We start from the raw sequence: 25,951 nt of genomic DNA on the forward strand, positions 1-25,951 counted from the left end.
ACACCTCTGGAGCGTGTATCCAGCATGGTCAGCTGGGCAGTTGCATGCAATAATAGAGAGTGGCTAGATGTGCTTGCCAAGCTGGACGGTTAGAAAAAAGAATTTCAAAATTTGTGGAGTTTTAATAGGAGGGGCTGGGGTAAGGGAGGCTTCTGGTCTCCATTGCCCCTGGGCATTGGAGTTCACAACTGTGACCAGACCAGTCTCTGTTGGTCATTGTGGTACAGCTAATGGAGGACTGTTAGGGCTGACAGAGGTAATGCCGTCTCTACGCAAGCACTGCATTGACCTCAGTACAGCGACCATGGCTTACAGCCACTCGTGGAGGTGGTTTTACTATATCAGTGTAATGAAGAGCTTTCATCAGTGGGAGACAAATTTAAGGGTTGACACATGGACAACTAGGTCAACACAAGATGGCTTATGTCCACCTAATTTTGTGCTGGAGACCAGGCCTCTGTGTGTGATTTGTGTAATAAAATCCCTCACTATTACATTATCTACAGTAAATGTTACTCTGGCACCACTTTTGGGAGTCTTGCTTGTCTTATCCTGGTACTATGCACTCCAATAAGATGAGTAGGAATTGACCCGATTGAGATAATGGTAAGAGGAAGGAAATCAAATGAAAACAGCTTATTTTACTTGAGAAGTTTAATGAAATTAAGATTCTAGCCAGTAGAACTGTAGCCACAGCCCTTCTGCATCACTGGCACAGAGATTTAGTGATGTCATTGGATCTGCATAGGCCCCTAGTCTTGCTTGCCCCAACACTGCTTTCTGCTGCTTTGGAGACCCCTTTGTGGTGGGCAGTGGCCTGCAGAGGACCTGTTGACAAAACAATGTCATATTCTGTGCTACGCACATGGTGTTTTTCCTGATTTTTTTGAATTACTAAAATCAGGCAAAATATTGCAAAATGATTAGTGGATAAAATACTTCAGGTTCAGCTGAATTGGGGAAAGTGCGTTTTTACAATTACTTAGATTTTTACTCATCTGGAGTACTGTGTCCAGTTTTGGGCCCCACACTACAAGAAGGATGTGGATAAATTGGAGAGAGTCCAGCGAAGGGCAACAAAAATTATTAGGGGTCTAGAACACATGACTTATGAGGAGAGGCTGAGGGAGCTGGGATTGTTTAGCCTGCAGAAGAGAAGAATGAGGGGGGATTTGATAGCTGCTTTCAACTACCGAAAGGGGGTTCCAAAGAGGATGGCTCTAGACTGTTCTCAATGGTAGCAGATGACAGAACGAGGAGTAATGGTCTCAAGTTGCAGTGGGGGAGGTTTAGATTGGATATTAGGAAAAACTTTTTCACTAAGAGGGTGGTGAAACACTGGAATGCGTTACCTAGGGAGGTGGTAGAATCTCCTTCCTTAGAGGTTTTTAAGGTCAGGTTTGACAAAGCCCTGGCTGGGATCATTTAACTGGGAATTGGTCCTGCTTCGAGCAGGGGGGTTGGACTAGATGACCTTCAGGGTCCCTTCCAACCCTGATATTCTATGATTCTATGATTTCTTGCAGCAATTAGCTAACGTACATCAATAGAACGTTCTCTCCTTCTGCTTCAGTCCGGGATGTGACTATAACACAGGTGGGAGCAGCCGCATTCCATGGTTGTATTGCTTGTCAGCATGGCAAGCAGCTCCACCGTACCCTGAGCCAACCTGGCAAAATGGCTTCTTTTCAGGAGTGTCAGTAGAGATGTTTTATAGGGGTGAAAGCTGTGTTTAACCCTAGCTAGCAGATTTACAACCAGAGGCTGGAACTAGGTTTAACCTTACTGTACCATAAAATGTAACACCACTAGACAGAGAGAACACATCAGCCTAACTATATTATTTCATTCCCTTCCCAACACTAATTGCTGTTGTCTCAGAGGATCTCTGCTAAGAAGTCATTAAAATATATATATGCAATGGTCTCATTTCTGACTCAACATATTCAGAAAAGCACTACTTGAATCCAATCTGCCCACAGATTGTTGCAAGCTGCTGGTTTGACTAAACATTATTATCCACAATAGATAGTTTTAGGGTTTCTGACAAACTAGTACATCCTCACCAGTCGGGTTCATTCATATTCAGTGGGTTTGAATGTTACATTGCTTGCTTCTTAAAGTAAAAATTCATGGCTCTAATTTCTCTCTGCCTAACGTGCTCCCACTGACTATTTCTGAACAACTGGTCATGTCAGTGGTTGCCAGATAGCAATGCTACCCTACATGGGCACACATCAAAACCCCCCTATGCTGACCATTATCCAGCAACTTGCTGAGCTGATTTAATGAGGTGAAGTTGCTTGAACACACTTTGCTCACAGGAGGATGGGGAGGAACAATCACTCAAAACAATGACCTCTGTGTGTGCACCACTTATAACAATTCTGCTCTCTAACGCAGTCGATGCTGCTGAGGATCAAATCGTAAGCCTTTTAAGACCAATACGTTCTATAAACTCACTCCTAAGAATACTGGGACATGCTTCAAAGATACACATTTGAATTTTTTTGATTGTGCTAGGAAATGCATTTTGACCTATTATTATTATTATTACTTCAGATCAGAAAAGACAGGCTGCTGCTTTAGTAATTGTGGAAAAACCCCAAACCGAGAGACCTCTGACATTCTGTATTAATAAAATGGAACAAAATAACAATGCTACCGCTGAAAATTATATCTGACAGAATTATTTTATATGCATGTGTCCACAATGGCAGTGGTTTTGCATAATTCTCTTCCTTAATGAACTGCCAAAGTTTGTCGGTTTGTTGCAAAAGGTTAGTGGTTATGTAGGAGAGGTCTGTTACGGCAATAACACTAACAAAGGTCCATCATGATATAGATAGATATGTGTAAACAAAACCAGTTTGAGACCAATGTTCTAAAGGATGGGAACAATGCTAAAAGTCAACTGCAGCCCATGACATGGGGCGACAACATGGTGGTAAAACGCTGGCATCCTGTCTACAAAACAGCTTCCTCGTGTAGTTAATTATACCTACAAAGTCTGCTGATATAACACATTTGTATACTATAGAACAGGTTTCTGGTATCTTCATAACAGAGACAATGGTTAACTGCCAACATTACTGATTTTATATGTAAAAGTAAGCTGGGTGGATTTATCTGAGATCAAAAAGATAAACTACTTTCCGCCTTTAAAAATGACCTCAAGAAAGTACGTTTCAGCAATAGTCTCTGCAGTAATAAACATGCCGCTCTGCTTACGCTGTATGAAAAACTATGGGTTCTGGGAGCTGGGGGTGGGTGGGGGTCAAGACAGAGGGATCAGAGTGCTTGTAGCACTGCAGGACCTTTATCTCTGTCCTTGTGTTGGGAGTAAAAGTAGCCAAGATCCCAGAGAGGCCTTAGAAACGTAACTTGACTTTATTAAGCGTAAGATTCGTTCCAATGAGGTTCACTGAAAGTGCATGAGTGAGCTGGGAAGGGAGAACTCTATTTTACAGCAACTCCACCCACCACAGCTCCTCAGCAGGATGTCAAGTTACAAGCATCACATCTCCAGGACATTGGCTGAATGGTGACTCTTTGCTAGCTGCTGGTGGAAGCAGTAACCTAACGCAAATTAACACATACATGGGAGCCATTAAACTCTTAAATTACAAAGTAAAACATCCTTATTTTAGCAGATGGCACCATTAAGGTGGTGTTACCAGGCCCGCTAAAGCTAGTAACGCTCATGGACATTTCCATTTGAAATACTGCATGTATATCACTGCTGTCTCCTTTTGGAGCGGAATTGCTCTATCTATGCTCTTTACAGTTGACAACTAATGGAGAGTCTCCCTTAGCTCAAATGGGAGAGGCCTGTAATTTTGGAGCAGGAAAACAAATTCATTTTTCACAGTTGCCATGAAATTTTGAATGGCCTTGGGATCCTGCATAGCGCAAGCTGTAAAGTCCTAGGTGGCCACAGATTCATTACAACAGTTGGAGACCATTAGCACTCGTGAATATTTGCACCAAGTGGATTTCAGTCCTCGAGCACTTTTTTGCATGTTTTACTGTCTGTATTCTGATATGTCCTTGTCCACTACTACAAGTTTTTAGCAAGTTTTATAGGTGATTTGGCCTAATCTATTTTAGTGTTTTAAAAAAAAAATATGTAAAGAAAGCAAAATGCAAATTCTAGGGCAGGAAGGAGTAAGAAGTGCTGAAATACTGAGGTTTGAATGGCTATAGGACATTCACAGTGGCTACTTTTGATCAGGCTTTTTGCTATGAATTTGATATGTTATGGATTCAGGAAAGTTAAGACTGTTATAATTACACATACATAGCATAAATCATAATGACCTGATGTTCTGATTGACCTGTTATGCTGCATGCTTTGAAAAAATATTAAAACTTGCAACAAATCTGTCTACATCCTAAGTGCTGGAAGTAGGAGTGTGCTGCGGCACCCCCTGGCTTGAAGTGGTTTCTATCATATACAGGGTTTATAGTTTGCTTCAGTGGCTCTCAGCACCCCATGGCTTCATGTCAGCTGATCTAGTGGTAGCCTGATGATCTTGTATTTAGCTGTGACACTCTAAAGTACCTTTCCCAGACCTGAGGAAGAGCTCTGTGTAGCTTGAAAGCTTGCCCAATAAAAGATATTACCTCACCCATCTTGTTTCACACTAAAGACATTTATCAACCAGTATTCTTTATCTAACTGGGTTATATTCATTCCTTTGGGCCTCTTTCTCCTCCTCTACTCCCCCTTACGGACTTGCAAAAATCTCCAGTTCATGCTATTGTGTATAGAATCTGATCTTTCCACTTTCAGTTCTTAGTGCACAGTGTACTTCCACCTTGCCTTTACTAATAAATAACACATAAAGCGCACAGAAATATTTTTAAAATTAAAATGTTAAAATGCACATGAAATTTTTCCCCTGGGGAGAAGGAGAAGACAGAGTGAGAAGGAAATAAACTATGCATGAGAGATACTAATCATATTGCTTGCTGTGTGATGCGTTGCTGAGCTGGTATAGTAAATGTTAGCTATCCTAGCTTTTGCTGTTAGCAAATAAAATACTCTAGAAAATATTTATAATCACATTTGCTTTCTTTTATACATTCATTGAGTCCATAAATTTGTGTTTATTTTTTCTGCAAAATCAAATTATTATTTTGTACAGATTTTAAAAAATCCACAAAAACAAACACATACACAGCACAATTGTAGACTTCTAAAATATTAGTAGTGCTAACATGTGAAACAGGACTAATGCTAGAACTCATGTCCTCCATAGTTTACAACCACTTCAGGGACAAGATCATACACAGTGTATTGAGGTTAGTACTACATCTTGTGCAGCAGTATTAACCACGGAAGGTGACATGAACACACACATGCCTGAGCAGGTCTGACATCGGTCCAGTAAAAGGCAGAATTATACATATACACTACAAGAGAGGGGGGGAAATAAGCATCCTAGGTTATCAAGTTACATGTAAATCAATGTTTGATTAATGAATGCAAAATAGTTCCTGACTCATTTCAGTGCACTAATAAGAACTGTAATAATATACTATAATTTTACTGAGAGGAAGAGTTGATTGGGCAGCTCTTAAAGTAATTTTTAATTATGGAAATTAGCATTTGCAATCTTATTCTTTTCTAAGGATTCAATGTATTTGGTAGATTTCTCTGTGCAACAGGTAAACACCACTGTGAGTTTTTGAGAATTCTAAACTTATCACTTTCATTATTTCATTTGTACCTATATATGTCTAGGGCTCCTATCACTACAGTAATTGAGTGTCTCACAAACATGAATGAATTTAGGCTCACAGCACCCGTCAGGGAGGGGAATTATTAGCCCTAATTTTACGGACAGGGAACTGAAGCACACAGAGATTAAGTGCCTTGTCCAGGATCATGCAGGAAGTCTGTAGCAGAGCCAGGAACTGGCTTCACATGATCATTGCCTGCTGGTTAGCATTTTCTGTACCACAAGCCTGCTAAGCTTTCAGAAAACTGCACAACTGTGTGTGAGGAGCTTTGTAAAAATCCAGACAGCTGAAGTCTGCTGGAGTAATTTAGGGGAGCGATCTCCTTCTGGCTGGCCTCACAGGGACTAAAGGTTGGATTTATTGTTTCTGAGAATGGCGCGATTGTTGTTGAGGCCCTGCTAGTTTGAAGCTACTACTATGGAAACATCTTTGATTCTTATAGGCCCATGCAAAATGTGCTGCCAAGATAATAACTTAGTTGTTTCAGCCATACCACCAATCTTGGCTGTACTTCAGCTGTGTTCTAACAAGTAAACACTTGAAACACCAGTAGCTGCAGCAAGTTGAAACAATATGATGGAATGCAACTTTTTCGTAGGGGTCATGCTACAACAGCTACTGCAGTAGAAAAAAACAGTGGCTGATCACTGTTCGGAGCACGTTTTACTTCTGACAGGGCACTGCTCCTTTGGAGAACTATCCGTGATATGTCCTTCGATAGTTTCAGTGTAAGCCAGCTTATGTGTCTGAACAGACTCATCAAATGCTACCTTCATATATATTTTTTAAAAAAAATCATTTCAAGAAACATGGAGATTTGAAAATGTTTCTCCCATCCCTGAAAACACTTGACAAGCTTCACTACAGCCCAAACCTAGATAGGGTTTGTTTGGGGATTTTATGACGACACTGGTAGGGCTGATCCTACCTGTCTGTCTAATTTGGAGTCAACGAATCAGCATGGGATGGATGCCTTCACAACAGGTTAGAAGCAGAGGGGAACTATATGTTCTAGAATAGGAAATGTAGGCCCTGGGTTGATGAGCAAAAAGGATGGTTTTCTCAATTGTGTTAGCTCAATCAAGTTAGTTTAATTGATTGAAAAGTCTTCAACATTCACAGAGCTGCAGGCTAACAAGCCCAAAGCCACGTTAAATGACTGTGCTGTAGCATAGGGCTCCCTACTGACTACAATATGGCCTACTTACCTGGCTTCACGCATGGGCAGCAGGTGTAATAGGCCAAGGGAGGCTAAGCCTCCCCAAACAGCCACAGACCCGTCACCTTTGAGAGTGCAGATGCCTGGGCTGTGGCCCCTCCCGCACTCCGCCCCAAGGCCCCGCTCCCACGCTTCCCCTGTGGCCCTGCTCTCGTTGCTCCAGCCTCCCCAAATGCTGGAGTCACGCGCCGCCCATGCTTATAGACTAAGGGTTTGTCTACACTACCTGCCCGATCAGCGGGCAGCAATCAATCCAGCGGGGATTTTATCGTGTCTAGTCTAGACGCGATAAATCAACCCCCGAGCGCTCTCCCGTCAACTTCTTCCAGCACCACAAGAGACGCAAGTGGAGTCGACAGGGGGGTGGCAGCAGTCAACTCACCACGGTGAAGACACCACGGTAAGTCAATCTAAGTACGTTGACTTCAGCCATGTTATTCACGTAGCTGAAGTTGCGTAATTTAGATCGATTTTTTTCCCCCCTAGTGTAGACCAGGGCTAAGAATGGAGACTTTGTGAGGACGAGTAAATTCACTGTATGTGGTAAACTAACAGACATTCTGAGGATCCTATTATTGTTGATGTGTAGACAAAGCACCACTGAATCTGACTCGTGCATTCCACACAGATTCTCCCAGGCCTGCGGATGACCAAATCAACTTTGTATTACATGTATAAAGTAAGGGCAGCAGCTGCTAACTGAACCTTTTCCACACTGGTTACCACTGATGTTTCAGGGTAGAAAGTAAGGGTGTGTCTTCACTAGCAATGTTAAAGTGCAGCCGCGGCGGTACTTTAACATGGCTGCGTAGTTGTGGCACCAGCACTGGGAGAGAGCTGTCCGACAGCTGTAAAAAGGGGGTGTTTGCAGCACTTGGAGGGGGTGTGTGTGTTTTCACCCCCCTTGAGTGAGAAAGTTGCAGCGCCGTAAAGTGGCAGTGTAGACAAGGCCCCAGTGTCAGTGACCAAAAATAGGGCTGTCCATGAAAAAATAGTGATTTTTCACTAATACAGAGCAGCTGAATATAGCTATTGTTCAGTATAAAAATAGACCTGAACCTGTCCCTGTTCTGCCACATTCCTCACTGCCTTGAGTGTCAGTCTATCCTTGTGCTTTGCATAGGAACATGGGGGTGGGGGTGGAGCTAAGCACCCTATTCCACCTTTGCACTCCCTGTATTCTGGAGCAATTCAAGATGCTGACATGGTCCGCAGCATCAGTTACAGTAGCCTCAGGGGGCAGAGAACAGCTAAAGCAATGTACTTTCTGGCCACATCCTCTCCCCATGCCGTGCCCCTGGTGTGACCCTTTTCTCTTATGCCCTGCTTCCTGCCCTGAGAGATGGAAGCAGGGCCAACACAGAGCTGCTGTGGCATGAGAGCAGTTTTATACAGGGGATATTCCCCATGGGTCGGGTTTCTGCCTCTTTATGCTGCTAGTTAGAGGGTCATAAAGGGAATGCTGCGGAACAGAGAACTGGGCCCAACATGTCCCCATCTGCTGTGGGTGACTGCAGTCCACAGAATGTATGATAAAAGAATAAATGGACACAAATCGGACATCAGGAATGGTAACATACAAAAGCCAGTAGGAGAACACTTCAATCTTCCTGGACATTCTATAACAGATCTGAAAGTAGCCATACTTCAACAAAAAAAATTTCAGAAACAGACTTCAAAGAGAAACAGCAGAACTAAAATTAATTTGCAAATTTAACACCATTAATTTGGGCTTGAATAGGGACTGGGAGTGGTTGGCTCATTACAGAAGCAGCTTTGCCTCTCCTGGAATTGACATCTCCTCATCTATTGTTAGGAGTGGACGACATCCACCCTGATCCAATTGGCCCTGTCAACACTGGTTCCCCACTTGTGAGGTAACTCCCTTCTCTTCATGTGCCAGTATATTTATATCTGCATCTGTAATTTTCACTCCATGCATCTGAAGAAGTGGGGTTTTTACCCACGAAAGCTTATGCTCAAATAAATCTGTTAGTTTTTAAGGTGCCACCGGACTCCTTGTTGTTTTTGTGGATACGGACTAACACGGCTACCCCCGATACTTGTCAAAATGTATGATAGTTTACTTTGCTGGGTGGTTTCCCAGGGCTGGGGGGGGGGGGGGGGAGGGAAGCTGTCTATCCAGCTCTATGCTAAACTCAAGTTGTTGCAGTGAGTTTGGGAGGTCTCTGAAAAGCTGCATTCCAAATTAAGATTGTGGCAGCGAGCCACTGCTGTTGGTTCCCATCATGCTTCCCAATTCCCTGTACTTCTTAGACAGGATTAACTCAGGTCTGAGACTGTGCACTATGCTTGCAATACATTCACTGATTGCCTCTACTCTGTAGTTCCAAAACCAAGCTACTACAGTAGAATCTCCGAGTTACGAACACCTTGGGAACAGAGGTTGTTTGTAACTGTGAAATGTTGATAATGTTATGGTTGTTCTTTCAAAAGTTTACAACTGAATATTGACTTAATACAGCTTTGAAACTTTACTATGCAGAAGAAAAATGCTGCTTTTAATCATCTTAATTTAAGTGAAACAAGCACAGAAACGGTTTCTTAACCTTGTCAAATCTTTTTAAAACTTTCCCTTTATTTTTTTAGTAGTTTACATTTAACACAGTACAGTATTGTATTTGCTTTCTTTTTTTTTGGCTCTGCTACTGCCTGATTGGGTACTTTCGGTTCCAATGTGTGGTTGACAGGTCCATTCTTAACTCTGGTGTTCATAACTCTGAGGTTCTAGTGTAGTATGTATATTTTAAGTTTTAGATCTTGTTTTGACATCATGCACTGAATCTCAAGAAGGGGAGTCCCATAATAAAAGTTTCATGGGCCTCCGCTTCTCCTCTCCTCTGATATTCCAAATCTCTGCACAAAAAAATGTTTGAAAATTTGTGACTTTGAAAACAGTTCCACTTTTTTTACAATGTTTTAAAAAATAGCTTCAAAATTTCCCCCACAAACTCTATCCAAACCCCTGATCTGGCATACTAATTTTTAAGCAAATCTGACTTCTTAAATTAATTTTAAAGAGAGACAAAACTCACTTGGAAACAGAAGATTAGCTGCAACCTTACCAATGGAACCAGCTTGTCATCATTCCTTAATAGGATTTGGTATGAAGCTAGTAAAATTGCCTTGTACATATTTGTCATTTTTCTAATGGCAACTGATGATCTTCAGGATTCTGGATGTTAATAAACTCTGATATGGTGCTTTTCTTTAATATTTTTACCTCTATATAAATTTTGTATTTTGTAGTTTTCTGAAAGTTTAAAAAAACAAACCTCTCTGTGTTGGTTGAGAACTGTCTGGGTGGTAACCCTCAACTAATGTGGATTTAGGAAAATCAAGTGCGGTCTGGTCTCTGGAGGACTGTTTTTAGTTCATCTGCTTTTGTGTGCAGTCTGTGAAGGCAGTGGCGCAGGTAAGTATGTAATTAAAGGCTTATTTAAAATGGAGATTCTTTTACTTGACAGGCTGCAGAATTCTCAAAAGGAATCATGACCAAAAAGTATAAAAACTGCTTTAGTGCTGTTGTAGGTATTTAAGGTGTTTGGCTTACAGCTCATTCTTGGTTCAATTACACAGTATCAGGTTTGTGCGTATGCCATACACGTGCAGCAGGGCCCGATTCTGCACTACTGATGTAAATGTGAATTTACAGCCTTGAGTAAATATTTAGGAATTTATCATGGAAATGCCAACTAAAACTACAATTGCTCTGTTACAATCCTCTCCTAAACCAGTGTGCATTAGCTTGGTGATTGTAAATGAAGTATTACAGAAAACAGAAGATATATGACTTTTCCCCTTAGGAATATCTGAATCTTAAGCTATCAGGTATACAGCCTCTTAAAGTTCCCACTCCCCTCATTACAACTGTCAAACAATGGTAAGTTACAGTAATTTTGCTCTCTTTATGTGTTATAACTATTTGATTTAATGTGATATTACACATTACATAAAATTAATAGCAAATAATCCACTTTCTCTCTGTTCCTCTCCAAACTATGTTTTGATTTTAACACAAAGTTTATTTTATTTAAAATCCCTATGCACAAATAAAATGCCCTATTTCAATCCCTTCAATTACAAATTGCAATCTGTATCTCTTTGGAGGAACAGATCTGTGACCTTATTCTCCGGCTATTCTGCAAGTGTCTAATTGTACTCTTGGCTGAGCTTCAGATAATGCATTATTCAATGACATAAAAAAAACCCTGTTTTTAAAAAAAGTATTTCTTGACCCTTCTTCACTATATTTTCTCAAACAAAGTGCATTTTTTCATTGAAGCTTGTATGATCCACAGAAAGTGCAGGGTATCTGCTGAAAGAAGACCCCAGATCCTGTACAGCACCAACCCTGGACACAAACTTCAAATCAAACAGGACCCAGAACACTGTGAAGCAAACATTTTTCTCTACAACAAATTGCATGGAGGATTTTCCATTTCCAGAAAGTGTTTTGTTAAAACAATTACAATCCTTCCAAAATGTGTTGTGGTTTATGCAAAATATTTTAAAATTATTCTGTTTAGCTATTCATCTTTTTATGAGTAAATATTTATTCGTGAGAAAAATACTTTTTAAGTTCACTTTAGCTTAACTTCTCAATCGTCTCCTCTTGATTTCTGTCCTAAAGCTATCTGCAGTAAAGTCTTACCTACTCGTGATGCATTGGGCATAAACTTACAGGCTCTCTGTGTGCTAAAGAGTCGTGGACTGAAGTGGCTTTTCATCATCTCTCTGCTATCCGTGCATGAATTGGCCGGAGAAGGAAATGTGCCTACACGGTTTATTTCGTTCCCTAACACATTCGTTTGTGGCTGATTATACGCTCTGCAGGGCAGCAGGATCAGTCCTGCCCCTGTGCACTGACCTGACCCCCTCCCAGGGGCACTGGGGACTAACCACGCAGACGCCACGTGCACGAGGGGCGAGCCTGCAGACCGCTCTGTCTCCCCCCCTCCCCTCCCCTCCCCATATGCAAATACTACTGCTTTGCTACAGGGAGCATTTCGCGCCACAGAATTAGGCCCTTACAGTACCACAAACTCCACTGCAGGAAAAAATATTAGAGGATGCTGTCGGCCCCCTCTTTGCACTCCCCAGAGCCCTCTACTGCTCTCTGCACAGGGAGCAGGCTGTCTGTTGCACGGGGGAGCAGTAAGGGTCCTCTCCTAGAGGGGTGTTGCCTGCACCTTCCAGGACTCGGGCTCCAACGCGGGAAAGGTGCCCCCAGTCCCCGCCCCCCTGACAGTCCCGAGCTGGTTTGGCGCGAGCTCGCAGCCTCCTGTCGACCTTCCCAGTCCAGCGCACGCTGCCCGGATCGCGCCCGGGCTACCCGTTATGACTAGCCGTTACAAGAACCGCGCGCGCCCTGCAGCTGGTAGCATGGATCCCTTCGGCATGCAAGTGAGTGGCGGACGGGGGCCCAGGGCTGAACGCGTGCTGGAGCGGGGAGTGCAATGAATTACAGGCTCTGGAGGACGGGGACGTGCAGTGATTGTAGGCACCGGAGGCTGAGCGGGGCAGAGGGTGCAGTGAGTTGCACGATCCGGAGGAAGGGGGCTGAATGAGGTGGGGGGGATGCAGTGAGTTGCACGCGTTGGCGGATGGGGGCTGAGGGTGCGGTGAGTTGCACGCTCCGGAGGAAGGGGGCTGAATGAGGTGGGGGGGATGCAGTGAGTTGCACGCGTTGGCGGATGGGGGCTGAGGGTGCGGTGAGTTGCACGCTCCGGAGGAAGGGGGCTGAATGAGGTGGGGGGGATGTAGTGAGTTGCACGCGTTGGCGGATGGGGGCTGAAGGTGCGGTGAGTTGCACGCTCCGGAGGAAGGGGGCTGAATGAGGTGGGGGGGATGTAGTGAGTTGCACGCGTTGGCGGATGGGGGCTGAAGGTGCGGTAAGTTGCACGCTCCGGAGGAAGGGGGCTGAATGAGGTGGGGGGGATGCAGTGAGTTGCACGCGTTGGCGGATGGGGGCTGAGCAAGCTGCAGGAGGGAGGCTGAGGGGCGGTAAGTTGCAGACTCCGGAGGAGGGGGGCTGAGCGGGGCGCGGTGCAGGAAGCTGTAGGCGGTGAAGTGGTGGGGGGGGAGCGGGGTAGGCTGCGGGCGCTGGCTGGATGTGGGGGCCCGAGCTTTCGCTGGGGTGGCGGCCCGGCAGCTCCCGCCCCCCTCCCCACACACGTGTCCCCGTGGAAACACGCTGCGACGCCCCCTCTTTTTTTTTTTTGCGGGGGTGGAGGTGTCCCTGCAGGCGGGGGCCGTGGCGGCGGCGCTCGGACAGCGGACCCTCCGGGGCAGTCTGCGCTATTGGTCCGCCTGGACCCTTCCAAACTCGCGTTCAGCCCGATGCGTCCCCCCGGTCCCGCGGTCAGTCGCGTCGATTGCGGCGGGAGCCCCGTGGCCGGGCTCGCTGCTGGCCCGGCTGCCCGGGGGACCCTGTGGGGAAGGTGGAGGTGGCAGGCAGCCCTGCCGCGTGTCCCGGCCGGCACGCTGAGCCGCGTGTCTGCTCCCGCGCCCCGCCCTGTGCTGCTTCCAGGCTCGGCGGAGCCTGCTGCCAGCTCGGCTCCCCGCTCTGCCCCAGCCGCTCAGCCCTGCCGCTCGTCCGGCCCATGGCGATCTCTGCCCTTCAGAGCTTGCTGACTGGGGTCCCTGAGCTTTGCGAAATCCAAACAAGGTCCTTGCACTCTCTCCCCATCAAAACAAGGGTGGCTGCAGGCTCCCAGTTGAGTAGGACGCGTCTCCATGCAAAGCTGCGGCCTTCCCACTGTCTGGGTGGAGGAGAGCTTTGCGAGCTAAATAAAGCCCTGGGGATCGCTCACTGGAGGAGAGCCCGGTGTCCCCAGTTCCCCACTGTGTTGGGAAGAAATACTGGTTAAAAACTGTTCTTTAGAAAGTCTCTCCATGTCTACTGGATTTATTTTGCACTGGCGTGGCTTCATTGGTCTCTGCATCTTGGTGCAGTGTGTGCCACTTGTGGTTTATAGCCGCCTAATTAGCCACATTGCTGTCAAAGAAGCCCTCACTACTCTGGGATGATTAAAATAGAAAGGATTTACAGTGAAGATGGTCAGGTTCACTTCCCTTGCCTATTTTGGGGTGCCGCAACTACCATGTTGGGGTGACCTGGTTGACACTCAGTAGGGTTCTATCTTGTGGTGTAAACAGGAGCTAATTGATGTACCTGTAGCACACTGCAGACACAGTTTGGAGGGACAGTTGAAACTCAGGTCCCTTCAAACAGAATAGTGCGTTAATAATGGAATAGGAATTGTGATTGTTGTGGCTTGGAAAGGACTTTTCAGGCTGTCTTGTGCTTATCTAGTGCAGTGTCTGCTCTGCACCACAGAGAGTGTAATGTAAGTTTTTACTGAAATGTTGCAAAAAGAAAAGGAGTACTTGTACTCACTTCAGCTGTAGCTCACAAAAGCTTATGCTCAAATAAATTGGTTAGTCTCTAAGGTGCCACAATTTTCTTTTTGCGAATACAGACTAACACGGCTGCTACTCTGAAACCTGTCATTGGAATGTTGGTGTTTAAAAAAAAAATATCTTGCCCTTGGGGTTTTGTAAAAGTTCACATCTGACTCCATATTGAGCTGATACCTACTTTGTTTTTCCTCTGCAAACCTACCTTTACCTCTGCTGAACAACAATAGGCTCTCTAAAGAATGTGGTTTTGGTGGGAGTGCAAAGTGTCTAATTGGGGTGGAAGCATACCACATTGGAGAATGATTAATAGAGTACTGAAGAAGTTTTAGGCTGGTTTACACCTAAAATTTAGGTTGACTAGCTGTGTCCCTCAGGGGTGAGAGAGATGTTGTTAAAGTGACCTAAACCCCAGTGTAGATATTGCTACATTGACAAGAATTATTCCATTGGCCACTTTTTGGTGGTGGGGATTAATTACAAAGTGATGGAAAACCCCTTTCGATTGCTGTACCACATGTTTACACTACAGTGTTATAGCTGTCCTGCTGTAGTGTGGACATAGCCTTACCCTCTCCATTGGCCGGATTAAAAAAGTAGTAGCTATGATCCGGGTGGAAGCAAATAGCTGTGTCTGATTGTGAGGAAAAAGAGAGACTGGTCTGCATGTTGGTGCAAATTTCAAACTCAGAACTGGCGGGGGGAGGGAGGTGGCAATCGTTTCTACAGTTGTGTTAGAATTAGATTACGTTCTCATGGCTCAGACAAGTGTATGCAATATCCAGCATGTGCAGACAGCACATATCTTTAAACCTCTCTGTGTGGCTACATTTTAAAGAGATTTCTTAAATATTTTGGGCTCAATGAGGTTGGCCTATGAATTGCTAGTAACCATAAGAGTTCTTTCAGCTTGGCATGAGCCACATCAATCACTGGTCACGTTGCAGTAACTGTTGGGTGGTGTAGTGTGTTTAAATATGGGTACAGACATGGGTCTCCATTTACAACTCAAAATCTTAAACCATATTTACTGAGGATATGTGAGATTCCAAGGAAAAGGATAAATTTAAAAGCCATCAAAAGATAAGACATTACAACCCAATGATGGTACCTAATGAAGTAATAAGCCATTGCCCCTAAAGCAGTTGTTCCAGTGTTCCTTTTCTGGGCTTTTTTAATGCTTTAAAGAAATTTAGTTGATTAGTATTTGATTTCAGAAATTAAACTACAAACTAAAATGGTGATTTCTAGATGCTAGTCACACTCTATAAGATTCAACATAAAATAAAACTTGAAGGACTTTCAGAAGGGATGTAACTAATTTTGGTGGGATTTTTCACAAAAGCTATTATTTGTCAGAAGAAAGAAGAAACATTTATAATATTCAAGGATAAATCACTTATGTTAGTGACCAGAAATGCATTAGAGCAGAAACTACTCAATTTGAATTTTAGAGCTCTACTCCTGTCTCTTTTCAGTGCTGATGGTGTACTGAATGGATACAAGTCTACTGCATATCTGAAAATTTAACCACATTAGGCTTTATAAGCACACTTTTAAAAGCTAGTGTACTATAGTGTAAATCATATTTTAATATTACATCCGATGAAGTGAGCTGTAGCTCATGAAAGCTTATGCTCAAATTAATTTGTTAGTCTCTAAAGTGCCACAAGTACTCCTTTTCTTTTTGTGGGTACAGACTAACACGGCTGCTACTCTGAAACCTGTCATATTTTAATGGTATTGTCATCCTCCCCTTGCAGCAAGCAGACCTTTCAGGAAAGAAGAACTTCATAGCATTCCGAAATATGAAATTGATCCCCATGGAAACGTCATCATCTGATGACAGTTGTGACAGTTTTGGTTCTGATAATTTTGCAAACACCGTAAGTACAGTACATGAATAAACAGAACTGAATGTGCTGTGTTGAAAATGTCCCAAATGCTTTCATATGTGATTTAAAACTGCTTGCTATGCTTACATTTCTATACAGTAGCTATGAATCTACAGTATGCACTATAATTTCATTTCACTTTTTGCTTGTCCTTCTAGGTAGTAATTGTTGGAGGCAGATTAGCTATTTATTCTATTCTTTGAAATGTCGCTTAAACTAATATGCCTGATGATTTGCCGTAACAGCTCTGCAACCATTTGTAAATCCCTGAACCATTTTGTTTTCTTTGTTACAAAAGCTGTTCTCTTGTAGTGCACTTGTAAATGTGATTGGCTGTCTGCATGGTTCATGAAAAATTGGTTCTTTTTTTAAAAAAGTGTTTTTATTCTTTTTACAGAAACCAAAGTTTAGGTCAGATATCACAGAAGAACTGGCTAAAATTTTTTGTGAGGACTCGGATGATGATTCGTTCTGTGGTTTTTCAGAAAGTGAGATTCAAAATGTATTGGTGAGATATGCAAATTAACTCACTAGTTTTAAAGTTTAAGTAATTACTAATTACTGAAATGTTACAGCCTCTAGGACACTTGCCAAATATAACTTTCCTTAATTTTAAAATCGCTTCTCTAAGTGTATGAGAGCGTGTGAATGCCTAATATGGAGAAAACTAAATTAAGTCTTGCAAGAGATAAAATTTGTGCATTTTAGAAAAATACTGTTTTTCCAGATTTAAAATTTAACTAGTACAGATTGAAACTTTGTTTATTGGATATGTACTCTGTTCGTGAGCATCTTGTATTTTCTTTTAAAACTGTTTGGACAAGATGGCCATCATTTGCTACAATCTGTGAGTTAGCATGACATGATATTGGTCTTCATGGCACTTGTGTAGCATAACAGGAAACAGTACAGGAAATTCTACACTTTGTAGGCAATGTAGAAATAGCAATAGATAGTAGAATTTCCCCCCTTCTACCTTTAATCAACTGCAGAACATCATAGCAGGCTTACTGCTTAAAAATAGCCCAAGAATAAATATTGAGCATTGTAGAGAGCAATATATTCATATTGCATGTAACATGGGTTATTGGAGTATTATGTCAAGGGATGTCTAGGGAAAAGAGTAGGTGCTCTTCTTGTAGAAAGAATACACATCTAAGTTAAATAATGAATAGTAGTTCAGAGAACTAACAGAGACAGAGTACGCTCATATATTCAAGAAAAGGGCAAGGACAAGCAATAACAGCATGAAAATTGGTGAGCAAGAACCACATATCAAGCTTAATACAAAATTATAGAAAATGGGATTGTCAGTGTGAGCCTTGACAAGCAGAAAAAGAAGTACTAATGGTCCACAGCAAGGTGTCTGTTAGACAGGTTAGTCCTAGATGGAAGCAACTTTATTTTGGTTAAAGTAAGATAAGACATGTCACTGAGTGGATAATTAATTAAGCAAACAAAAAATAGAATAACTATCTTCATTGGCGTCACTAGTAAATTCTCATTACAATTGTGAACAGCATCAGAATACTAAGTTGATAAAATACTTGATTTGGGACCGTAATTGTCTCAATGGCTATTTGAGTTGGGGCTGTATTTGTCTCAATGGCTAGTCCTGTGAGTAAGTTACAATTTGCTAGTGATCTTGTTTCCGTATCCATTGAATTCTTTGTAGTTTACAAACTTAGGCCTGACCCTGCACAGAGAACCCTGGTGGGGGACTTGTACACCCATGTGGACTAACTTGCAGGATTGGGCCCTTAACGCGTACCAACTCAAACAACATTTTTCTCTGAAATATTTTTACTAACTAGACTTACGAGTAAAACTAATCTCTCTCTTTCTGTGTATTGGAGCACTCTGTAAAACCACAAAACTTGTCAGGGGGTTTCATGGGTAGTAGTGCCCAAAACTTCAAAAAAATAAAATAAACCAACCTAGATTTCAGGTTGATAAACTTGCTTGTCAGACTAAACCATACAGCAATCCAGTGTCATTCATAAACAACAATATTGGTTTTTGATAGAAATTGGAGTCAGACTGTAAGGAAAATGGCTTATGTGCTAAGGAGAAGTTGCAATATAGGAGACATGAGAGACGCTCGATTCCTTTGAAAGTGGCTATGAAGTTTCCAACTCGGAGGTCTAAAAGGGGAAAGAGTGAAATAGCATCACCCCCTGAAATACAACCATCTGCTTTGGATTCTGACTCTGAAGAAAAGGGCCCCAAATTCTTAGAGAAAAGAGCTCTAAACATAAAGGAAAACAAAGCAATGGTAGGTATGCAGGAAAGTTCTTCAATTCATTTTTCTCCTTGACTTCTAATCTCCACGCAGTTCTCTTCTCTTATATAAGTTAACATTAATGGGAGTTATGTGAATGCATTAACAGAAATTTAGAGCCCTGATACGTCACATTCACTGGCATATGAAAATCCACATACTGAAATAGGTTCTTCAGCAGACATCTGGGTATTCTAAAGCCTTATTCCATGTTTAGGCTGGCAGCCTATTAAGCCTAAGCCTCATTTTCAACCCACTGTCAGGCACCAGGATATAAAAATAAGATCTCAAAGAATATGACTGCATTTCCTATAAGGCAGTTGTACTTCTAGGCAATTGCCCTAATTTAATAATAGCACATAAACTCTTTTTTAAGACCATATGTTTTTCTTTTTTTCCCTAGCTTGCAAAACTAATGGCTGAATTAAAAAATGTCCCTGGCATTTTCGCTGGCAGAAGATCATTGTCAACTACCAGCCCAGTAAGTAGAAATTTAATTTCTGTTTGTCTTATACTTCAATCATCTGAGTGTATCTACTTTTGATTTAAAAAAACAAAAACCCTTTCAAATAAAAAGCTTAATAGACCAAGTAAATCAAAGTCCAGTTGTTCAGAATTTTATTACTTGTTAAAACAATCATCCCAGTTGTGCAATTCCCTTTTGATTTGCCGTTCTATAAAAACTGAACAACATAGGCACCTGGAAGTGTCCATATCAAAGGCCAATTAAAGCCATAAAGCAAAACAAAACCCCTTTCTAAATGCTTATTTATACAAATGGAGAAAGGGGGGATGGGGGGCTTAAGCTTCAAAGGTCAGGTCTGAATGTCATCAACAGTTTGAAGGTGCTTGGATCCAGATTCTGGTTTGGGCCCATCTATATGTTTTACAGCTGCAATATCAATCTACTTAAGGAGGCAGCATGTCCCAGTGAATGGGTCACAGGATGGGGAGTCAGGAGTACCTGGATTCTACTCCTGGCATTACCAATGACTTGCTTGTATGACGTTGGGCATGTACTTTTCCTTTGTTGTGCCTCAGTTCCCCATCTGTAAAATGGGAATAAAGATAATATACCCTTCTAAATAAAACATGTTGAAAAGTACTATTAAAGTGCTATTTATTTGATTGATTATTAAGGTACTTGGAATCCTACTGAAAATATATGCTTTTCCATAAAACAGACAGACATATCTAAGCTCATTGAGACTCTCTTATGTTTACACAAGTGAATTGCTGCCTTCTACCTTATATAGGCACTGCCTGCTGCTTGGGGCTTTGTATGTTTCTACAGTTTGTTGAATGGCAAAGGTGAATTTACCTGCAATGTTGTAATTGTGCTCCATTTTCCGTACTAGAAACAAAGTTATTTTGTTTTTGTTTGCCTTTGAGGGCAAAGGGCTTTTTTTTAACTCATTTTTTCTTCCAGCGTCCAAAACGGGCTCCAAGAAGCTCGTTTCCCCAAAATGCTTTAAGGAGAAACCCAGACCGAATTTCTCGGCCTCACACAAGATCTAGGTCCCTGATTGATGGACCACCTACTCCGTTACAAGAGGAGGAAGATGATGACAAGTACAGCTTAGTGAGGAGAAGAAAGCTGTCTGATGAATACTCAGAGGTATGTTTAATGTGTTTGCCTTTTACAGTAGAACATTAATTGGGGAAACTTTAAAAATATAATTCAGTATTGGTTATTCAAATAAGTGCAGCTTAAGCCTGGTTGTTGGTCTCTTTGGCAGAGCTAGAAGCTCATGCAGAGCTAGCTGGTGTTCCAGTCCACACAGAGGCTAATGGGAGGTGTGGGGAAAAATGGAGTGTATTGCACAATTACCTTCTTACTTTATTTTTATTATCACAGTGGATGAATTGTCACTCTCTCCACTATAGTAGGAGCTAAAAAAAATCAAATAGCATTTGATTTCTGTTCTGTTACATTTCTAGAACTAAAGCTGGAGACCTGGATTGAGATTTTCAAAGCATCCCATTAACTCAGTACTCGTCTGCTAACTCTAGTGGAAGATACACATCTAAATCCCTTAAACTGCTTTGAAATTCTCTGCCCTTGTTTGTGTGGGGTTTCTGCTGGCAGTAATGTTATGACCACAAAATAAAACTTAGATTTTGATTCTTCCACACCCTTCAGCAAGAGATTCAAACTCCCAGGAGAAGTCGCCCCGGTGCTATGGCTCTTCCTCACATAGTGCGTCCAGTGGAAGAAATAACAGAGGAAGAGTTGGATAATATTTGTGAAACTGCCCGAGATAAAGTATATAACCAGGTGATGGTAAGTGTATTGCAAATCAGAGAAATGCAGATTGTGTATGTTAAGATAGCTTTCTCTTTTGGGTTCCCCTTAAGAATGTCAAGTCTTGGAAGAAGTACTAATGCAAATACCAAAACTATTTGCAAGGGATGGGTTGTTGTTAAATGAGCTGTCTTGTTAACTAAACTACCTCTCTTGGCTTTCTTGTCTCCTGAACACCTGTTTGTTGATGTAGGGATCCACTTGTCATCAGTGTCGCCAAAAAACTATAGACACAAAGACAAACTGTCGTAACCCAGACTGTGTAGGTGTGCGAGGTCAGTTCTGTGGACCTTGTCTTCGCAATCGATATGGGGAAGATGTCAGGACTGCATTGCTGGATCCAGTAAGATAATTTAATGTGGGCACGGGGTTTGTCATGCTTAATATAGTGGGAGCCAAGTTCATGGAGCAATGGATTGTAGTTAACGCTGAAGATAGGATGTTGGTGGGCGAGCTGTGTTTTAATGCCTTTTAATACTGTAGTGCATGCATGCTTTCGTCTTTAAATATGTCAGAGCATCATGGGTGGGGGTTCACAGTGGAGACTTGAACTCATATGTGTCCTGTTGCCTTGTGTAATTCACAATTCTGAGTTAGTGTCCAGGTTCTCTATACAATGCATGGGGAGAATGGGATTCACAAATACCAGCATGCTGAGTGGGGAGCGACTCATCCAGAGTGTGGGAGACCCAAGTTCAAATCCCAACTCTGTCTGATGGAGCGGGGACTTGAACTTGGGTCTCTCTCCTCCCACGTGAGTGCCCTAATCACTGGGCTATTGAGTATTCTGGGTGGGTCCCTCTTATTTTGTCCTCTTGGATCTGTTTCACCATACGTAAATAATTAAATGGTCATTGGGCCAGAGACAGACTGATTGTAGAGCCCAGTGGTTACAGTGCTGGACCTGGGAGTTGGGAGAGTCAGGATCCAGTTTCTTTGCTTCAGAGAACATTTATACACAGTTGCACAGCTCCAACAGATTGCAAAAGACTTGTCCCTGAGCAGGGGTTTCGTGAATACCTGTGCCACTAAAGTTCCCCTTGCCACTCCTACGTACCTTATGGTACCATGCAGTTCCTGTAGCTACTATCATAATAACTATCAATTATGGAAGCAGTGCAGCCACTAAAGCATATTCGTGAACTTCAAGCTATTGAATTCTCAAAATCAAGTGGCTCACTTTTGTCTGGCTTTAGTGCCCGTGATGTAGGGAAAGAAATGCTGCCTCTCATCCTATGGAAGGCTACAGTGCAGGAGTTCAGCCAGTTGTCTTGAACAGAGAGCTAATTGTCACTATGTTGGGTTTGGAAGGGAGTGGGGAAAATTGGGGTGCTCCTTGTGGCTCCATTGAAAGTACAGAAGATGCCTAGCACATTGGAAAACTTACTCTTTACTCACAAACACTAGCATTTGTTGGCATATCTTGACAGCATCTGTGCTAGCATGGAATTGTTTTGAGCCAGTGCCGGAGAGGGAAAGGAGTGGGATGAGGAGTCTCTGAGATTTTAGTTTCTTTAAAAGATGTCTTATTTTTCTTTAGACCTGGCGCTGCCCACCTTGTCGTGGAATCTGCAATTGTAGCTTCTGCAGACAGCGGGATGGCCGGTGTGCTACTGGTGTGCTGGTTTATTTGGCCAAGTATCATGGCTATAACAATGTTCATGCTTACTTAAACAGGTAATTGCTATTTTTTTGCATGGTCCAGTTTTGTGTGTTAGGCAAGGGTCTGAAAGCCAGGAATGGAGAAATCCTGGCTTCTCCACTGAATTGCTTTGAAGTCTTAGTTAGGTAAATCTCTTATCCTCAGACCTGTCATCTGTGAAATTGAGATGATCTCAGAAGGAACTCATGGGAATTGATTGTTACTACTTAGTAATGTGCCAAAGTGGTGTACAGTGTAAACACTAAGTACTTATTCTGCTGGCAGTGAAGTTCAGTTATTACTTAGTCCACAGCTTTCAAACTGTATATAAACTGAATGGAAATCAAATTCTTTAATGGATCAATCTGCTTTTCTTGAAACTAAAAGTGGTTCCTCTTTGTATTTTGCAGTCTGAAACGTGAACTTGAAATGGAAGATTGAGGTTGTGATGGGTTGTCAGTGGCACCTTTCTATAGTCATGTGCTCTTTCATCCATGTCAGACCTCGTGTGCAGTTAATTGTTCAAACATCTGAGGGTTTTAATCCCAGGGTGATCAGCGTTTTCTTTTTTTCAGGTAAAAAGGGACATGGATTTTTTTCAAGATAATCAAAAGCTTTTCCGCAAATCATGTTGAGTCCTTTAAATATTGTTGGACAGGCTCTTTCTTTCCCCTTCCTGTTCTTACACAGTCTGGCTAGCATCCACATTTTTTCCCCCTTCCTCCCTGGAACGGGAAGTGAGACTTGACTTGGCTTTAAACTGATTAGTGTCTTGTTCACACAGTTGCCCTTGCTGCAGTTTTTATCCACAGTTAACAGTTATTGAAAATGTTAAATGCATTTAATATATTAATAGCTGTGTTTCTCATGGACCTAAATGGAAATGTAGATGTTAATCCTTGGCCTGGTGAAACTGGTTAATTTCTGTCTCATTAAAATTTAAAATTATTTTAGGAAGAGTAACAGTAGCAAATGGAAGCAGAAACCTTTTAGGTGCAGTGATGGATCTGCTTTAAAATTAGCAACTCCAAAATGATTACTAGTCCTTCAAGTTTAAAGAGGAAAAACTTACTTGAGATTGTTTGTTTGTTTGTTTTAAAAACTTCTTTACAATGCGTAGATTTCCAGCATTTGGTTTTACAGAGTGCTCAGAAGTGCAAAACAACAGTGGGGGCAAAAATGCTGCATAAATAGGGAATTCATATAAACGTTTAAAGTTTCCAGAGTGTGACAAAATGGGCCAAAATACAACTGAAAGACTGCTTTTGAGTAGTCAAAAATCTTGATGGACTCTGTTGATGTCTTCCTTTGTGATGTGAGCATGGAACACTGTTGAAAACTTCTCGGGCAGCCACGCTCTTCCTCACTGAACTCGTACTGGTGCAGCTCCACTGATGATCGCAATGATGGCAATGCTAATGTGAGTTGGCAACAGTGATGGAAAACGATTGCACCCTGTTTATATTAGTGTTTCCACTATTGCTGCCAGTAGTGATGCTGCATCAGTGCAAAGTCAGGAGTGAGACACTACTAGTATGTAAGTGCAAAACCTCCGTTTGGCATAGAGGCAGAAGGTCAGTTCGAGACGCTTACTTAATCAGTCACAAATAAGGTTGCAAGATCAAATGTCATAAATCATATGTACTGTTTTTAGAGCTTTATGGACAAGTGGTCTCTAGCCATTTGGAAGTGGAGCCTGAATTTTCTTTTATTTTTTAAGAGCCAGTGGTTTCAAAGCCCATAGTTAGGATGGACCCTGTCTTGTACGAAACACATCTAGCTATGTAGTGCAACTCAGATTTGGATAACAAAGTCTTTTAAAAAGAAATTAAATGTCCTGACTGATGGGGTATTAAATGAGACTCCCAACCCTTTTTGCTAAAAGCTAAAAAGTAATAGTCTAGGAGTGCAGATGTAATGATTGAATATATTTTGGTAGCATTCACACATACTGTTGCCTGATCCTGAGCACAGTCTAGCTGTATTCCCACTTAAAGTGGTCTCAGCCTAGTTGTGGAACGTTATTTTGCGTGACATGATTAATGAACCATAAGTACAGCTAAAAGCAAGGACTTAAAAGTTGAAAAGATCTAGTGTGCTGCATGGATGAGACCACTGTAATGGCATGAAATGGAAAGAGCACTACATTGGCTGAACCAATGTAATTATGAAAATGATTGTATAGTTAGTGAAGACTTCAAATGTAATGTTATAACTGAGATCAATCCCAAGTAGAATCATCTTTGATTTGTTGAGCCATAGCACTAGATATGGTCTTGGATCTTTCTGCTAGTAGGATATTTTATGCAACAACTGTTTTTCTCTGGTGGTTTTTGCCCCTTACCACAATTCAGCACCTCCTACTGCAGCAAGGAACTATAGTAAGCTAGAGTGAGACTCTTCAAAGGCAATTAGGCATCCAGCAACTCCCTCTGCCTTTCATGACTGTCATTGTGTGTCTCTGAAAATCTCCGTCCTGCCTCCAAACGTTTTCTTTTAATTATGTCAAAGCTTGAACGGATGTATAGTCTAAGGTGGATAACACACTCATCCTAAATAGAGTGAATATTTCCTTCTTGGTCAAAAATCTAAGGTTGATCTTTTGCATTTCATGAAGAGGGAACTATATGTGCTGTGTTAATTCAGGTGACCTTCTAATTGAGTTGCTAAGCTGTGTAAGTATTTCTGAAAGGTTCGTATTAAGACAAGACCTTAATGCTCACCTTAAACATGTCATGTGAATAAATGCTGTAACTGGATCATTGGATCTATGAAGTGCTTTTGTACAAAATTTTATTTTGATAATAAAAGCTTTGTCAAGAGTTTCTGCCTCTTTTTTTTGCTAACATTCAGTCTTACATAGGTTATCTTGTGCGTGCTTGCTTGCTTTTTTGTTGTTGGTTGGGTTAATGTTTATGATAAAGTTTACTGCAGAATTAAAGAAAAATATCAACTAAATACATGGCCAGCTACTCATTCTCAAAATAGAACGGCTTCCACTTTCTATCAGATCCCATGTGTAGCTATTGATGTGAAAGCCATTTGATTAGAGAAGTCTTCCTAATTATACACGCAGTGACATTGTCTAATTTTCCTTCTTGCCCCCAAAGATGCAGCTTCCCTCGTGGCTTATAAATAAAGCTGCAAGTTGTATAAACTCATCCTTAAGCCAATACAAGACTTGGCTTTGTTTACTGTAGTAGAAGGTGATGTCGTTTTAGTTTGTATGCAAAAGACTATTATTGCTACTTGTAAATCAATTGCTAGACAGTTTAATTTTAAGTAATAGTGCATTTGTACAGTATGCATCCAGCAAACCAGGAATATACTAGTGCTTTACCAGAGCTGGGCACTGCTCATTAGTATAGTGTTTCCCCTCCCCAACATGAGTGAAACTGGGCCCAGTATAGAAAGAAGA

The 25,951-nt window shown here is 42.0% G+C and overlaps 1 protein-coding gene across 2 annotated transcripts; it reads left to right on the plus strand.

The window, feature by feature from the left end:
* Nucleotides 1-12,261: 12,261 nt before the first annotated feature.
* On the plus strand, nucleotides 12,262-25,355 carry CDCA7 (cell division cycle associated 7). Of its 2 annotated transcripts, XM_077830276.1 has the most exons (10): nucleotides 12,262-12,394; nucleotides 16,174-16,296; nucleotides 16,703-16,813; nucleotides 18,332-18,580; nucleotides 18,990-19,067; nucleotides 20,016-20,204; nucleotides 20,730-20,870; nucleotides 21,085-21,234; nucleotides 22,432-22,568; nucleotides 22,944-25,355. In XM_077830276.1, the coding sequence occupies exons 1-10, from the start codon at nucleotides 12,329-12,331 to the stop codon at nucleotides 22,972-22,974; spliced, it is 1,275 nt and encodes a 424-aa protein (XP_077686402.1). In that variant the 5' UTR covers nucleotides 12,262-12,328; the 3' UTR covers nucleotides 22,975-25,355. The 2 variants fall into 2 exon arrangements, with proteins under 2 accessions (XP_077686402.1, XP_077686403.1); XM_077830277.1 differs by lacking the exon at nucleotides 16,703-16,813.
* Nucleotides 25,356-25,951: the final 596 nt, after the last annotated feature.

This window comes from Eretmochelys imbricata, chromosome 11, assembly GCF_965152235.1.
Source record: "Eretmochelys imbricata isolate rEreImb1 chromosome 11, rEreImb1.hap1, whole genome shotgun sequence".
In the NCBI taxonomy this organism is placed as follows: domain Eukaryota; kingdom Metazoa; phylum Chordata; order Testudines; family Cheloniidae; genus Eretmochelys; species Eretmochelys imbricata.

What these genes read in the sequence shown, in the direction of transcription:
- CDCA7 (XM_077830276.1), top strand. Translation starts at nt 12,329, where the DNA reads ATGACTAGCCGTTACAAGAACCGCGCGCGCCCTGCAGCTGGTAGCATG. An exon ending in CATTGTCAACTACCAGCCCA is followed by an intron (nt 19,068 to 20,015) that starts GTAAGTAGAAAT and finishes TTTTTCTTCCAG; the next exon opens with CGTCCAAAACGGGCTCCAAG. An exon ending in AAGTATATAACCAGGTGATG is followed by an intron (nt 20,871 to 21,084) that starts GTAAGTGTATTG and finishes TTGTTGATGTAG; the next exon opens with GGATCCACTTGTCATCAGTG.